The sequence below is a fragment of the Anomaloglossus baeobatrachus genome, unplaced genomic scaffold, assembly GCF_048569485.1.
Source record: "Anomaloglossus baeobatrachus isolate aAnoBae1 unplaced genomic scaffold, aAnoBae1.hap1 Scaffold_781, whole genome shotgun sequence".
In the NCBI taxonomy this organism is placed as follows: domain Eukaryota; kingdom Metazoa; phylum Chordata; class Amphibia; order Anura; family Aromobatidae; genus Anomaloglossus; species Anomaloglossus baeobatrachus.
This window is the reverse complement of record NW_027445164.1, coordinates 29095-46308: the sequence shown is the minus strand read 5'-3', so window position 1 is coordinate 46308 and position 17214 is coordinate 29095. Positions and strand designations below refer to the sequence as shown.

Genomic DNA, 17214 nt, shown 5'->3' with positions numbered 1-17214 from the left:
CCATTTCCATTGTTACCCTTGTGTTACACTGCATGCTGAGTGTCTGAACGTTCTGGCGTGACATAGTGTTTTGATTTTGACACCCACAGTCTTATCGGTTGAGCAGATTGAAGTCTTGGACAGGGGCTTAAATTTTGTCAGTGGCATTTTTTTTGCTGAGGATAGAAATGTTTCAGGTTATAATTACTCTAGTAATAAATTTACAACCTTTAATGAATTGGAAGGATTCTCCTTCTCTGAACAGAAGGCCATTGTAATGCTAAACTAAATGGATGAGGATTGTAATTTGGAAGAATTGGTGGGGGACCATGACGTAAAACAAAAGGTCTCAAACCCTCATTATTATCCAGTAAAATCTCACGTACCATCATTACACATGTTCCAGAATATGATAGAAAAGGACCAATTGGCTCTGCACTGTTATGTCTCCTCCAATTAAAATAAAGTATATAATTTAACGAAAAAATAAATGTAATGCCGATTGTGAACTAAAAAATAACAACTATTTGGTTATACGTAAGTCAGACAAGGCGGGATGTATAGTGCTAGTGGATGCCTCTTTATATGAAAAATTAAAATATGACATTTTGGAAACTAAAGACCGCTTTACACGCAGCGATATCGATATCGCTAGCGTGCATACCCACCCCCCGTCGGTTGTGCGTCATGGGCAAATTGCTGCCCGTGGCGCACAACCTCGCTTACACCCGTCACGCGGACTTACCTGCCTAGCGACGTCGCTGTTGCCGGTGAACCGCCTCCTTTCTAAGGGGGGTGGTTTGTTCGGCGTCACAGCGACGTCACTAAGCGGCCGCCCAACAGAAGTGGAGGGGCGGAGATGAACGGAACAAACATCCTGCCCATCTCCTTCCTTCCTCATTGCGGGCAGCCGCAGGTACGAGGTTGTTCCTCATTCCTGCCTTATCACACATAGCGATGTGTGCTGCCGCAGGAATGAGGAACAACCTGCGTCCTGCTCCAGCAACGATATTTGGGAACTGGACAGCGTGTCAACGATCAATGATAAGGTAAGAAAAATTGCTCCTTAACGGTCGTTCGTGCGTTTCAAACGCAACGTCGCTAACGAGGCCGGATGTGCGTCACGAATTCCGTGACCCCAACGACATCACGTTAGCGATGTCGTTGCATGTAAAGCGGCCTTAATACTACTTACCGTAGATTGCAATCAATCCAGCTGATGTCTCTTCTAAATCATTATACAATATGTTGGATGGTGGTTGCTTCTCTTTAGGATTCCTTTCTCAAAAGCTTTTGTTATGAGGAGAGCATATTTTGTTTTAAATGTAGAAAAAGGCTTCATAGTTGTAATCTCTTAGTGTATGGGGTTGGGGGGAATATTCTGAGCTTCCTTATATAGTCATCCATTTTTTGGATGACTATTCCATCCCCCTTGTCGGCTGATAGTTACTATATCTGAATCATTGTATTATGATTTTAGGGCAATGTTTTCTTTTTCATTAAAGTTAGTTTGTGTAGATGGGAGTGTAATATTTCTTATTTTAATGAAAGCTTCAAGCACCAAGTTGAGGAAAGTGTCCAAAATATGACCTTGGCTTTCAAGGAGTTAAAAGCTTGATTTTGGAAAAACATCAATATGAAGTCATGTGTCGTATAGAAGTTCTAAAATCCATAAAGACTCAACAACACCCCTATGAAGCTGACCCCCTCTTTTGGAAACAGGTAAGTAAAAAGAATCCTCTAGCAGATGTGAGGCCAATCTCAGCTTGAATGCAGAAAAGGACAGATTTATGACCGGTAGAGATAAGAGCAGAAGTTGAAGGCTACTTTCACACTTCAGTCTTTTCATATCCAAAAGGTCTGTTGTTGCGACTGAATAATGGATCCGTCATTTTTAGCTGTCAACGGACGAAACGGATGAGTTATTTCACAGAATTCCATTCACTGGAATCCTGGGAAAAAACTGATCCGTCGCATCCGTTTCATCCGTTTTGCAACTGTTTTACGACGGATCCGTCATGATCCATTTGTTTTTGGGACAGCCCAATGGGAGTGCCAGACATGCTGGGCATGCTCAGTAGAAAAGGACAGAATCCAGCACTGGATTCCATTGTGCGACGGATTACAGCGGAATCCAGCACCATAGACAACCATTATACCTCTTTACCTCTTTACGGATTGCGACGGAATCCTGTGCAGTGCATTTTTTTGATGCTCCAAAAAATGAACAGTGTCAGTTCCTTCCACCCGACAGTCAGTCATTCCACAACTGATCCATCGCGCAGCGGATGCGGATACAACGCAAGGCCATCAGTCACAATCTGTCGTTAATACAAATCTATGGGGGAAAAAATGAATCCTGCAAACTATTTTGCAGGATACTGTATTTTCTCAAGGCAACGGATTGTGACTGATGCAAAAAAACGAAGTGTGAAAGTAGCCGAACTATAATAGATAGGAAAGTAATATTTTCAAATTTGTGATAAAGTGGAGAACGCAAAGCATCGTTCTGCAACATTGGGTGATGGCCGGGGTCCGGCCAAATGGATATTGGCCAGAGAGAAAATATCTATGCAATGTCTTTCATCTATGAACAGATAAAATTGTGATAGGAAAGATGACGGTAATATCTCCTGCCTTGGAATCTCATCATTTTCTAAGACTTAGGGGTACTTCGCACACTGCGACATCGCATGCCGATGATAGCGATGCCGAGCGCGATAGTACCTGCCCCCATCGCACATGCGATATCTTGTGATAGCTGCCGTAGCGAACATTATCGGTATGGCAGCTTCACAAGCACTTACCTGCCCTGCGACATCGCTCTGGCCGGCGACCCGCCTCCATCATAAGGAGGCGGGTTGTGCGGCGTCACAGCGACGTCACACGGCAGGTGGCCAATAGAAGTGGAGGGGCGGAGATGAGCGGGACGTAAACATCCCGCCCACCTCTTTCCTTCCTTCCGCATAGCCGGTGGAGGCAGGTAAGGCTAGTTTCACACTTGCGTTTTGACGCAAACGGAATCTGTCACTAATGTAGTACAGTTCATTTATTTACATTTGAAGCGCGATACAATGTGTCTTGTGTGTTTCATGCAGTACCCGCTTGTGTCCACATGATGTCGCGCTTCCACTGTAAATAAATGGAACTGTACTGTATGTGTGACGGAACCCGTTTTCGTCAAAATAGCGCAAATGTGAAACGGCCATAAGGAGATGTTCCTCGCTCCTGCGGCTTTACACACAGCGGTGTGTGCTGCCGCAGGAACGAGGAACAACATCGTAGCTCCTATTGGTGCGACATTACGAAAATGACCGACGCTACACAGATCACCGATTTCCGACGCTTTTGCGATCGTTTATCGGTGCATCTAGGCTTTGCACGTTGCGACGTCGTTACCGGCGCCGGATTGCGTCACTTTCGATTTGACCCCGACGATATCGCAGTAGTGACGTCGCAGCGTGCAAAGTACCCCTTAGATACAGTCTATAGTTATCTGAAGTTCAGCCCTGCTATGAGTCACCAGAGGGGAAGTATGTGGGTGTAATATTTCCTTTTATTTTATGTAATTGGATATGCTGTATTGTTTTGTTCCCTTTTGTAATGCCTTTTGTAAACACTGCCTACTTTTCAGGTTAAATGTATAACAATTAATAGTGTATGGCTTCGGGATGTGGTTTATAGATTAAGTAGAACAAAGCTACCTGTAACGTGTGTCTAATCGACCTGTATAAGCAGAGACCCTGATTCCATCGATGTGTCACTTACTTGGCTGCTTGCTGAAGTTTTGATAAACATCAGTTTTATCTGCTTAAGATCTACCAGTTCTTGAAATGCTGCTCTGTGCATAAACTCTCCCACACCACTGATTGACAGCTGTGTACAATGAGCATAGACAGAAAGCTGCCAATCAGGTGGGGATGGGGTTATACAGAGCTAATGGAGATGGAGGAAATATAGCAGCAGGTTTACTAGTTCTCTAGTGATAATCCGCTAGCGATAGTACTGTGATTTTATCAAAACTACAGCAAGCAGCCCAGTAAGTGACACATCATTGGAATCAGAGTCCCTGTCTTTATATAATTCTGATTTTTAATTAGTTAGGTCCAGAAATATCTGGACAGTGACCGAATCTTCGTGTCTTCAGCTCTGCAGCTGCTATTTTTGGTTTAACACTAGAAGTCCCAGAGAGGGGTCATTTAACATTTCTACCTTTGGAACCCAGAGACGGGTCGAATGACCTGAAGGATTTTAGCTAACATCCTATAATCACCGTCTTTTGTTCTGTAATTAAGGCCATTATTGTCGCACCACAGGAGGTTGTTGTTTTCCATTGAGTTTAGCTATTTAGTTTCTAGTTAGTTCTATTCAGTATATTATATTTGTCATTTGACCCTCTTTCGGGACTTCAGGGGAAGCTCGAACTTTCTGGGACTTCTAGTGTTAAAATGAAAGAACTGAAATGCAATTGAAGTGGAGACTTTCAGGTTTAATTAAAGGGTTGGAATAAAAATATCCTTTGAAACATTTAGGAATTGCAGTCATTTTTCTCCAAAGCCTCCTCATTTCAGAGACTCAAAAGTACTTGCAAAAATTTATTTACCATAAAAAAAATGTTCATTTTTAATTCTTCATAGAGATTCCTTTGCAGGCAATGACGGCCTGAAGTCTGGATGCCATGGACATCCCCAAACGTTGGGTTTCCTCCTTTGTGATATTTTGCCGCCCTTACTGTAGTGACTTCAGTTGTTGCTTGTTTGTGTTTCTTTTTGCCTTAAGTTTTGTATTAAGCTTGTGCAATGCAGCTCAATGGGGTTCACATCTGGTGATTGACTCGGCCATTGCAGAATATTCCACTTCTTTGCCTTAAAAAACTCCTGTGTTGCTTTTACAGTATATTTGGGTCATTGTCCATCTGTTCTGTGAATCACCATCCAATCAATTTTGCTGCATTTAGTTGAACCTGAGCAGAAAGACTCAGACTTGCCCTGTGCACTTCAGAATTCATCCGCCTCCTTCTATCTTCAGTCACATCATCAATAAACAATAGTGACCCAGGGCCATGGTTAGCCCTGCATGCCCGGCCATCACACTGCCTCCACCATGATTTACAGTAGATATGGTGTGCTTTGGATCATGAGCCATTCCAAGCCTTCTTCCCATCATTCTGGTACAGGTTGATCTTAGTCTCATCTGTCCATAGAACGTTTCCAGAACTGGGGCGGCTTCTTTAGATGCTTTTTGAAAAAGTCTAAGCTGGCCTTTCTATTTTTAAGGCTGATTAATGGTTTGCTCCTTGTAGTGAATCCTTTGTATTTGCACTCAGGAAGTCTTCTTTTTGTGGTACTATTAGATACTGAAACATCTACTTTTTTGAGAATGTTTTTTCACTTGGGTGTATGTTGTGTAGGAATTTTCCTTCACTAAGGAAAGGATTTTGTAATCATCCATCTCTATTGTCTTGTCTAGATATCCAGACCTCTTTGAGTTCCCATACTCTCAAGTATGCTCATGTTTTTTTCAGAATATACCAAATTGTTGATTTGGCCATCCCTAACATTACCGCTAGATCTCATTTTTTCATCCCAATGATGGTCTGCTTTTCCTCCATTGAGGACTCCTTTGACCGCATGTTGTGAGTTCACAACAACAGCTTCCAAATGCAAATGTCACAGCTGGAATCAGCTCCAGACCTTTTATCTGCTTAATTGATAATGGATTAATGAGGAAATATCCCATGTAGACTATTAAAGACCTTTTGAGATAATTGTCCAGTTATTTTTTTGTCTCTTTATAAACAGATAGCTACATGTTTATGGGCTGTAATTCCTAAAACCTGACTCCAATTAGGATGTGAATACCCTAAAATTAAAGCTGAGAATATGCACTTAAGAACAGATATTGATTACATAACTGTATATTGAAAATGTTTTGGTAAAATGCCAAAATTTGTGTCACTGGCCAAATGTTTCTGGACTTAACTGTAAGTGGTAAACACGTAGTGACAGAAACCTATTAAATTCACAAAAACCCAGCATAGTTATCATAAATGTTTATGAAAGAAATCCAGCTTCACAGAAAGGCGTGTCAATTCTTTTTCTTTTCCTTTGACACAAGTATAACAGCACATAGCAGTCAAGGTGATAACATGACCGATGTCAACGACGCGTTTCAAGTGACACCGCACTCTTAATCATCCTGATTAAGAGTGCGGTGTCACTTGAAAAACGTCGTTGACGTCGGTCATGTTATCACCTTGACTGCTATGTGATGTTATACTTGTGCCAAAGGAAAATAAAAAAAGAAAAAAAATTGACACGCCTTTCTGTGAAGCTGGATTTCTTTCATATGGATTTTGCCTGAGGTGTGGCAGCCCCTTGTCCAGGCTCCAGAAGGTGGTTGAGACTGATCATTACGGTGAGCTGAATCTGTTGTACATTGCATCATAAATGTTTCTTGCTTTTCACAAAGAGATAGGCCCCTTTTAATTCTGGTCTCTTCTACACCCAGAATCCAAACTGTAATAAAGGTTTGTGGGCAGAGATAAGTGAACCTGAATAGTAAAGTTTGATGTTTGTATCAAATACAGACTTTGTAAAAAAAAATAATTAGTGTTCGAATTCGGAGATCGGGTTCATTATGTATCCGAACCACTCGATCTAGCATCGCTGTGTTCGGGTACACGTGGTGCTCACCGGCATGTGCCTCTTCGTGCCATGCTTGAAATATTACTCCCTTCAGGGACTGGAGTGAGATTTCTGGCATAGGGAACACCACAGCTCGTCATGAATTAAAGGAGCTGTGCTGTCACGCCCCCGTCCCACCTAAGCTCTGCCAATTTTAGAGTGAAAATGCCAAATCTTGGCACAACTTTCCAAGTGTTTGTGACAGTTTTTTTTCGCATAAAAGCTTTGATAATTTGGGAACAGAGCGTCTTAATAACTTCCACATATCTAGGATGCAGTGTGATTCAATTCTCCCCTCACTATTTTTTTGCGAAATGTCTACAGTTCTGCGCCAACTCCAGAGGTTCTGAGGCAAAATCATCACATCTAGACAATAGAGAAAGAAAGGCAGGAAGAATATATATTTACACTCATTTATTAAGAAAATAACAAGATTTGAAATGCAATTATATACAATGTGATATACTTCAGAGTTCCTATCTCCAATCTGGGGCTGTGCTTCTTAGTAAATAAAGCAGTGGGAAACCTGAGATTAGTGATTTAAATATAATCCAGTATCAAAACCTTTCACAAATGTTCCTAAAGGCTCTCAAAAAGGCTAACAGTGTGCAGCTAAAAATATTCACTGCTCCCCACGCCATAATCCCGCTCACCTCTAGGCAATGAAGCCAGCGCTAAATAATAGGCGGTATTATTAGCATGGGGAGCAGTGAATATTCATTCTTTTAATATCGGGTACACATGATTACTAAGCCGCCTGCTTACTGCTATGACTGGAGGATCACGTGTGTCTACAATTAGACATTGAAAATTCACTGCTCCCCAAACCCATAATCCCGGCTGTGGGGAGCAGTGAATATTCTGGCAGTTTACTGAAAGAAAATGTCCGTAGACCTTGAGAGCTAAGAAGACGTTGTAGACAATCCGTTCCAAGCAAAGACTGAAGTTTATTCCGAGATAGCAACAGAGCAGATAAGACAGGTTATGCGGCAGGATGACACACGCATGTGTCTGGCAGAACAGCAGAATTAGCAACAGATGAAGAAGAAGAAGAAGAAGTGTCCCCCGAAAGGCGTGTGGGGCTCTTATACATGTTAGACAAAGGAAAGCTCATACTGCAGAGAAAGGCGTATACGTTGGAGAACAAAGAATATAATGATACATCATGACATTATTTATGAGCATTGCGGTAAAAACTTATTGGATTCCTATGGGCAGCCATGATACTTTTCACTAGTTCAGCCGTGTCATCATTGCTGACATTTCTGATCCCTGAAGGCGCCTCTACTTCACATAACTCTTCACACACTGACAACTCTATTGACAACTTAATTTCTTTATCAATTCAATACACCTGCTATTCATGACTACACATCACCATCAATCAACTGATGCAATTGTATTCTTCTATTCAATTTAACCTTTTTTGGACCTTTTCTTATACTTGCTAATTACACTGATGTCATCTCTATCTCCTCTCTGGGGGGAGAACTCTAGCCAGTGCATCTCATTAGCTGCAAAGTTACCGTATTTTTCGCTTTATAAGACGCACCGGATTATAAGACGCACCCCAAACTTAGACATAAAAAAAGGTAAAAAAAAAGAAAAATGGGGTCCGTCTTATACTCCGGTGTTCTCTTACCGGAGGGGGACAGCAGTGCTGGTGAAGCGGGGGTCACAGGAGGCAGAGGTTGTGCTGGCAGGCTCAGCGGGTCAGTGGCAGCGGCATCCGTGGTGGCAAGAGCCGTGGCGTCCATGGTGGCAGGAGCGCGGCGTCAGGAGCCGCGGGACCCGTGGTGGCGGCAGCAGTAGCAGCGGCGGGTGAGTCGTGCAGCAGGCCGCTGCAGTGAGTGTCCGCGGTCCCGGTTCAAATGATGGCGCCTGGAGCGGCGCATGAGCAGATAGAGCTCTCATCCAAGAGCTCCATCTGCGCACGCGCCCACTCGCGGCACCATTATTTGAAACTGGGACCGCAGACAAACTGGGTTAACTTGCTGCACAACCGCCCTACCCGCACGCACAGAGTGGCAGCCAGCAGGCTGCCCGCCCACCCTGCGTGCAAGCGGCCGGGTACCTGTGCTCGCGTGCGGCAGCCGGGTGCCTGTGTGAGGGCGGCAGCCGTCTGCCGCCCGCACGGGCACCCGGCCGCACACCGCACCCGGCCGCCGCCCGCACACGGCACCCGCCCGCACACTGCACCCGACCGCCGGTCGCACACGGCACCCGGCTGCACACAGCACCCAGCCGCCGCCTGCACACAGCACCCGGCCGCCGCCCGCACACAGCACCCGGCCGCACGCAGCCACAGGTACCCGGCCGCCGCCCGCACGCAGCCACGGGTACCCGGCTGCCACCGCACGGGAGCACAGGTACCCAGCCGCTTGCACGCAGCCACAGGCACCCGGCCGCCCAATCGCCGCACAGACAGGACCCCTAGGTACCGCTATATTCGGATTATAAGACGCACCCCTATTTTCCTCCGAAATTTTTGGGAGGAAAAGTGCGTCTTATAAAGCGAAAAATACGGTAGTTTGCTCAAGTCTTCCCAAGATGGCTGTTAGATACTACATGGCTGCTCAGCATATTATGGCTGACTATTCTCTAACACTTATGTCTGCGTGTAACTGGGGGCACATGGCAGTAATGTCATGCGCTTCTCCACTTACATGGTGAAGTCACTTGCCAGCATCAGAAGAGAACACCGTGCACCGGAAGAGCAGAGGGATGGGGAGTATATTCATTTCTTTTATTATGTGTGCAGTGTGATGGGGAAATATATACCGGCATGGACCCATGATGAGGGCTATATATATATACAAGAATGGGGACATATATACTATGACAAAAATCATATATACCAGGATGGGATAAAGATGGGCAATATATATACCAGGATGGATATACAGTATACACAAGGATGGGAGACACATCAACAGTACCTGTAAGGAGCCCAGGATGGGTGACATCAGTACAGAATTGGGGGATTTTATCCCAGTAACAGTGTCAGCAGCAGATCCCCCCCATAACAGTGCGTGATGACCACATTTTTTGTGTCAATCTTTTCCCCTATATTATTGCTTCAAAACCTAGGTATGTCTTATGGTCCAAAAAATACAATAAGTTTAAAAATAAATAAAATGGACCTTTTCCTCACAAATTCTTACTTGAGCAATTGTAGCCAATATTTTTATAAAACCCTTTGAATTATAGTACATCATGATGGCTTCTCCTGTGTGACTCATCGGACAACAGGAACTGATTAGTCTTAAAAACATTTGGCAAATTCTGAAAGCAAGAATGGCTGCTCCGCTCTGTTGGTTTTCTGATGGTCGGCAAGACTTGATTTACCAGTTAAACATTTCAATTATTCACAACATGACAAGGTTCCTTCCCTGTGCGGCTTCTTCACATGTTTAACAAGACCTGATTTACTAGTAAAACATTTCCCACATTCTGAACATGAAAATGGCTTCTCCCTTGTGTGAGATCTTTGATGCACAACAAGATCTGATTTCTCAATAAAACATTTCCCACATTCTGAACATGAAAATGGCTTCTCCCCTGTATGAGATCTTTGATGCACAACAAGATCTGATTTCTCAATAAAACATTTCCCACATTCTGAACATGAAAATCGCTTCTCCCCTGTGTGAATTTTATGATGTCTAACAAGATATGACATCTGAATAAAACATTTCCCACATTCTGAACATGAAAATGGCTTCTCCCCTGTGTGAGATCTTTGATGCCTAACAAGATATGATTTCTGGATAAAATATTTTCCACATTCTGAACATGAAAACGGCTTCTCTCCTGTGTGTGATCTTTGATGCACAACAAGATCTGATTTCTGAATAAAACATTTCCCACATTCTGAACATGAAAACGGCTTCTCTCCTGTGTGTGATCTTTGATGCACAACAAGATTTGATTTCGCAATAAAACATTTCCCACATTCTGAACATGAAAATGGCTTCTCTCCTGTGTGTGATCTTTGATGCACAACAAGATCTGATTTCGCAATAAAACATTTCCCACATTCTGAACATGAAAATGGCTTCTCCCCTCTGTGAATTTTATGATGTCTAAAAAGATTTGATTTACTAGAAAAACATTGTCCACATTTTGAACATGAAAACGGCTTCTCCCTTGTGTGAGATCTTTGATGCACAACAAGATCTGATTTCTCAATAAAACATTTCCCACATTCTGAACATGAAAATCGCTTCTCCCCTGTGTGAATTTTATGATGTCTAACAAGATATGACATCTGAATAAAACATTTCCCACATTCTGAACATGAAAATGGCTTCTCCCCTGTGTGAGATCTTTGATGCCTAACAAGATATGATTTCTGGATAAAATATTTTCCACATTCTGAACATGAAAACGGCTTCTCTCCTGTGTGTGATCTTTGATGCACAACAAGATCTGATTTCTGAATAAAACATTTCCCACATTCTGAACATGAAAACGGCTTCTCTCCTGTGTGTGATCTTTGATGCACAACAAGATTTGATTTCGCAATAAAACATTTCCCACATTCTGAACATGAAAAAGGCTTCTCTCCTGTGTGTGATCTTTGATGCACAACAAGATCTGATTTCGCAATAAAACATTTCCCACATTCTGAACATGAAAATGGCTTCTCCCCTCTGTGAATTTTATGATGTCTAAAAAGATTTGATTTACTAGAAAAACATTGTCCACATTTTGAACATGAAAACGGCTTCTCTCCTGTGTGTGATCTTTGATGCACAACAAGATCTGATTTCTGAATAAAACATTTCCCACATTCTGAACATGAAAACGGCTTCTCTCCTGTGTGTGATCTTTGATGCACAACAAGATTTGATTTCGCAATAAAACATTTCCCACATTCTGAACATGAAAAAGGCTTCTCTCCTGTGTGTGATCTTTGATGCACAACAAGATCTGATTTCGCAATAAAACATTTCCCACATTTTGAACATGAAAATGGCTTGTCCCCTGTGTGAATTTTATGATGTCTAACAAGGTGTGATTTCTGAATAAAACAATTTCCACATTCTGAACATGAAAATGGCTTCTCTCCTGTGTGACATCTTTGATGCTCAACAAGTTCTGATTTCCGAATAAAACATTTCTCACACTCTGAACATGAAAATAGCTTCTCCCCTGTGTGAGATCTCTGATGCAAAACAAGATTTGATTTCGCAATAAAACATTGTCCACATTCTGAACATGAAAATGGCTTCTCCCCTGTGTGAATTTTATGATGTCTAAAAAGATTTGATTTACTAGTAAAACATTGTCCACATTTTGGACATGAAAATGGCTTGTCCCCTGTGTGAATTTTATGATGTTTAACAAGGTTTGATTTCTGAATAAAACAATTTCCACATTCTGAACATGAAAATGGCTTCTCTCCTGTGTGGCATCTTTGATGCTCAACAAGTTCTGATTTCCAAATAAAACATTTCTCACACTCTGAACATGAAAATGGCTTTTCACCTGTGTGAATTTTTTGATGTCTAACAAGATATGATTTCTGAATAAAACATTTCCCACATTCTTGACATGAAAATGGCTTCTTCCCAGTGTGATATTTTTGATGGTCAACAAGATGTGATTTCCTGGTAAAACATTTCCCACATTTTAAACATGAAAATGGCTTCTCCCTTGTAGGAACCGTTTCATCCATTTCATATTCCACATTCCTTCTGTAACTTTTATTCTGCTTACAATTCTGTGATAAATGGGAATTTTGGGCTTGTTTGAAAAACTCAGATGATAGAGCTTTCCGAGGAAGGACTGGATTTATATCTGGGACAACAGTATACTCTTCATATGTATCATGTGGGATACTTTCACCATCTGTTATAAATTCGGAAGATATTAGAGATCCATCTGAACTCCCATTACAGTCATCTGCTAAAAATAAGCACAAAGTTATTAATTTTTAATGATATTATCTTGAAAGTACATTTATTTTTTTAAACCATAACATCAGAAATTAAATTAGGGAAAAAATTATTCTGAATCTGTTGTCCAATATCGAGATCTAAAGGCCCCTTTACACGGGCCGATTTATCTGACGATATGTCGCCGAGGGCACGGTTTTCATGACGCACTTCCGACATCGTTAACGACGTCATTGCATGTGACACCTACGTGCGACTCCGAACGATCGTAAAAATAGCGAAAAACGTTGATCGTTGACACGATGTTCAGTTTCAAAATATTGTTCGTCGTTTGGACATTTTGCTACGTTTGACACCCTTCTAATGGCGAACAACAACCACATGACCGCCTTGGTCAAACAATATCTCGCTGAACGATGTAGCGTCGTTTGTGAGATGGGTACATGTGACCGCTACAAAATGACCTATGAGCGATCTCGGCAAATCGTAGCAACGATCTGTTCATGTTACATCGCTAACAAGATCGCTAGCGATATCGTTGTGTGTAAAGCGGCCTTAAGAGTTACATCTTCGTTAATTTGTCTCTCCCATTCCTAGCACCAGTTCTCTGGAATGTGCTACAGTAAATAATCTGATTGATTGTCACAATGTGACTGCAGGATAATGAGGGATAGGGGGCTCCTATACTGTCCCTCACTATAGAGGACCCTAAGTTATTCCTAACCTCTGGATTACCCCTGAAGATGGAGATGCCGGAGTCTGGTGCATTACTAGTCTCCTGACTAGATCTAATCTGTGATCCCCAAGGGAAGGAAGGGGCAGGATTATGATGGAAATACAGATTAAAACAGATGGGACACATTGCAAACTCACAAAAATAAACAGCGAGAGGCTAAGGAGAAAAGCAAGAGCAGAAAGGCAGCAACAAAAATGACAACAAGGGTTAACACCACAACAGCTCATAGTAATAATGCACAAAAAACACCCATAAATCTGGATCACAACACCTTACCAGATCAGTATAGGTAAACTATAGCTGGCATCAATGAAATAGTCCAGCCAACATATACAGAACGGGAGCAAACAATACTTTCTCCTCTACAGCATGTGATCACAGACATTAACAAGCAACCCAGAAGAGGATAACTCTTACTAGCCTGCCCAAGCATGTGGTTTGATGCCTGCGTCTCCCTGCGCTGCTCACAGACAGCAGAGAAATTAACATGCAAAGTACCAGAGTCTATCATTTCAACAGATCCTGACGCTGCCATGACAGCTCGCAAAACCTGCAAACATCTCCTTGAAACATTGATCCACAACATAGACAATTTCAAAGAGGTTATTTTTGGAGACGAAAATAAAATAAAGACAGATGCTGGAAATTCAACTGGGTTGTCTGGCACTGTAACGCTGATGGCCTATCCTTAGGCTTTGTAACCAAAGCAGGTAGCAGGGTCTTGCAGCCTGTGCAGATAAACATTAGGGTTCAAATTCATCAAGACCGGTGATGTACACTGAAAAATGACGTCAGGGACTGGAGTGAGATTTCTGGCATAGGGAACATCGCAGTTTGTTATGAATTAGAGAAGCGGTGGCATCACACCCTTCTTCTGGCCAAGCTCTGCCCATTTTGGCAAAGCTGGTTAAAATTGTTGTGAACACACACACACACACACACACAGACACACACACACACACACACCAGCCTGTCTCCTCTTCAGCTCTAGACTCCTCCAGTTGAGACCTTTGGTCACATGACATGATGTCAAAATGGTCCTTAAGTAGTCCTATAATTGGTATATAAACACTGGGGCCCCTGGGAGAAAGGGGGCCGTGTGCAATTGCCCAGTTTGCTCTCCCTTTCCCCTGATGCCAGTTCTGCATGCCAGCCTGTGTCCTGTTCAGTTCATTTAGACTCCTGCAATTAAGAGACCTTTGGTTACATCATGTCACATGACTTTGAAGCCACCAAAGGTCCTTAACCCCTTCACGACCGGCCGATTTTTCGCTTTCCGTTTTTTTTTTTCGCCATTCTTTTTCTGAGAGACGTAACTTTTTTATTTTTCAGTCAATATGGTCATGTGAGGGCTCATTTTTTGCGGAACGAGCTGTACTTTTAAATGAAACCATCAGTTTTACCATATTGTGTACTAGAAAATGGCAAAAAAATTCCAAATGCTGAAAAATTGCAAAAAAAGTGCGATAGCACTATGGTTTTTGAGATATTTTATTCACTGTGTTCACTATATGGTAAAACCGATGTGTGGGTGTGATGCCTCAGGTCAGTGCGAGTTCGTAGACACCAAGCATGTATAGGTTTACTTTTATATAAGGGGTTAAAAAAAAATCGGAAGTTTGTCCGAAAAAAGTGGCGCACGTTTTACGCCATATTCCGTGACCCGTAGCGTTCTCATTTTTCGGGATCTTAGGCTCAATGACGGCTTATTTTTTGCGTCTCGAGCTGACGTTTTTAACGGTACCATTTTTGCGCAGATGCTACGTTTTGATCGCCTCTTATTGCATTTTGCGCAAAAGTTGTGGCGACAAAAAAACGTCGTTTTGGCGTTTGGAATTTTTTTGCCGCTACGCCGTTTACTGATCAGATTAATTGATTTTATATTTTGATAGATCGGGCGTTTCTGAACGCGGCGATACCAAATGTGTGTATATTTTTTATTTTTTTAACCCTTTAATTTTCAATGGGGCGAATGGGGGGTGATTTGAACTTTTAGGTTTTTTTGTTTTTTTTTAATTTTTTAAAACTTATTTTTTAACTTTTTTTTTTTATTTTACTAGTCCCCCTAGGGGGCTATTGCGATCAGCATTCCGATCGCTCTGCAGTATCTGCTGATCACAGCTGGAAGGCTGTAAACAGCAGATACGCTGTCTTTCTCTTTTGCTGTGCCCCGGGCACAGCGAAAGTGAAACCAAGTCATGTGTAGTACAGGAGTCATCACATGACCCTGTGCTACCATGACAACTATCGGGAGTCACGTGATCGCGTCACGTGACTTCCGGTTTCGGGTGGTAAGTAAATGCTTACCGCAATCGCGCTTATAATGGCGCTGTCATGTATTGACAGCGCCATATAAGGGGTTAATCGGCACGAGCAGATAACGATTCTGCTCGTGCCTAGCAGGCACACATCTCAGCTGTGAAAATCAGCTGAGATGTGTGCCGATCGCGGCATGCTGCCGCCGGAGGACCGCGGGCAGTAACATTATGTCATTTAGGACGTAATTTTACTGCCCGCGGTCGTTAAGGGGTTAAACAATCAACCTCAGAATACAACTGACGAGGTCTTTAAGAGAGTGGAGTCTTGAGAATTTGCGCAGTTTGACTCCTGCCAACGCTGGCCCTGACTGTAACTAAGGCTTATTTATGGAGTAGGGCTTATATTTCAAGCATTCTTCAAAAATCCCATAAAATTGTGCTAAGTGTTATTTTTGGACTATGTTTACTTTTCAAGGAAACGGTATTTATGAACCCTCTGCAGGTTTGAGTTGCCATCATAACAACATAGAGAAGACACTAGAAACAAACAGAAGGAAAGACAATACAGTTGAAAAAAAAAAAACAGAGAAGAAAGCCTAAAAATATAAACACAAAATTAGTGCAGAAAGTACATGAGTAGATATCTCTTACTGGATAGAGCTGGAGGAAACACATCCTGAGGAACATCGGGAGCTTCTTGTTTACAGTCCTGTGGGAGAAGAGGACGGGGGCATCTCTCTGGTGTTGTCCTCTTACTGGATAGACCTGGAGGAGACACATACAGGGACTGAATTCATTCCTTACATACAGATAATTATAGGCCGTGTGTATTTAGTCCTATTACCTGGTGATGTGAGGGGCTGGGGAACCTCCATCATGACGTCCTTGTACAGATCTTTGTGTCCTTCTAAATACTCCCACTCCTCCATGGAGAAATAGACGGTGACGTCCTGACACCTTATAGGAACCTGACACATACAATGATACCGTCACCCCCGATCCCTTCATAGCGTTACTGTATAATGTCCCAGCATTCCCAGCAGTGTCACCTCTCCAGTCAGCAGCTCAATCATCTTGTAGGTGAGTTCTAGGATCTTCTGGTCATTGATGTCCTCATGTATCGGGGGGTGAGGTGGAGGCCCCGTGATTGGGCTCAGGGGTCTTCCCCATCCCTCAGACACAGGGGCCTGACAGCGCTCACTAGAGGTCTTCTTCACTACTGTGTAATCCTGGTTATGGAGAGACACAGTAATAAATCTCACTCCAGACATTTCCAGAGCCCTCACCTCTCCAGTTCTGTCCATCTGTTATTCCCATAGATAAGAATGATGTAATGTGACGTCATCAGAATCTCTCACCTCTCCAGTAAGCCGGAAGAGGATCTCTAGGGTGAGGTGTAATATCCTCTCCGCCATCGTGTCCCTGTCCATATCCATCCTGGACAGGAAATTTTCTGAAAACAGAATAATATCACTGAAAGGATCTGATATTATAAGGACCTGAATGGGAAGGAGATGAGCCCATATGTAAAATTAATGGAGATAATAATGGAGGGAAGATATCATTTGGGTAGGAAAAAAAATTTCAACATGAAATGAAGTTGCAAAACTGACCCATAAAAGTATTGCACCTAAAATGGTATCAATGAAAAC

The 17214-nt window shown here is 42.5% G+C and overlaps 1 protein-coding gene across 2 annotated transcripts; it reads right to left on the bottom strand.

Moving 5' to 3' along the window:
* Nucleotides 1-8857: 8857 nt before the first annotated feature.
* LOC142288124 (uncharacterized) lies at nt 8858-16604 on the bottom strand. Of its 2 annotated transcripts, none has more exons than XM_075333486.1 (3): nt 16407-16604; nt 16214-16327; nt 8858-12578 (listed from the first exon to the last, which is right to left on the bottom strand). In XM_075333486.1, exons 1-3 carry the CDS (start codon nt 16537-16539, stop codon nt 10030-10032), a joined length of 2796 nt encoding a protein of 931 aa, XP_075189601.1. In that variant the 5' UTR covers nt 16540-16604; the 3' UTR covers nt 8858-10029. The 2 variants fall into 2 exon arrangements, with proteins under 2 accessions (XP_075189601.1, XP_075189602.1); XM_075333487.1 differs by having other exon boundaries at nt 8858-12575.
* Between the last annotated feature and the right edge of the window lie 610 nt (nt 16605-17214).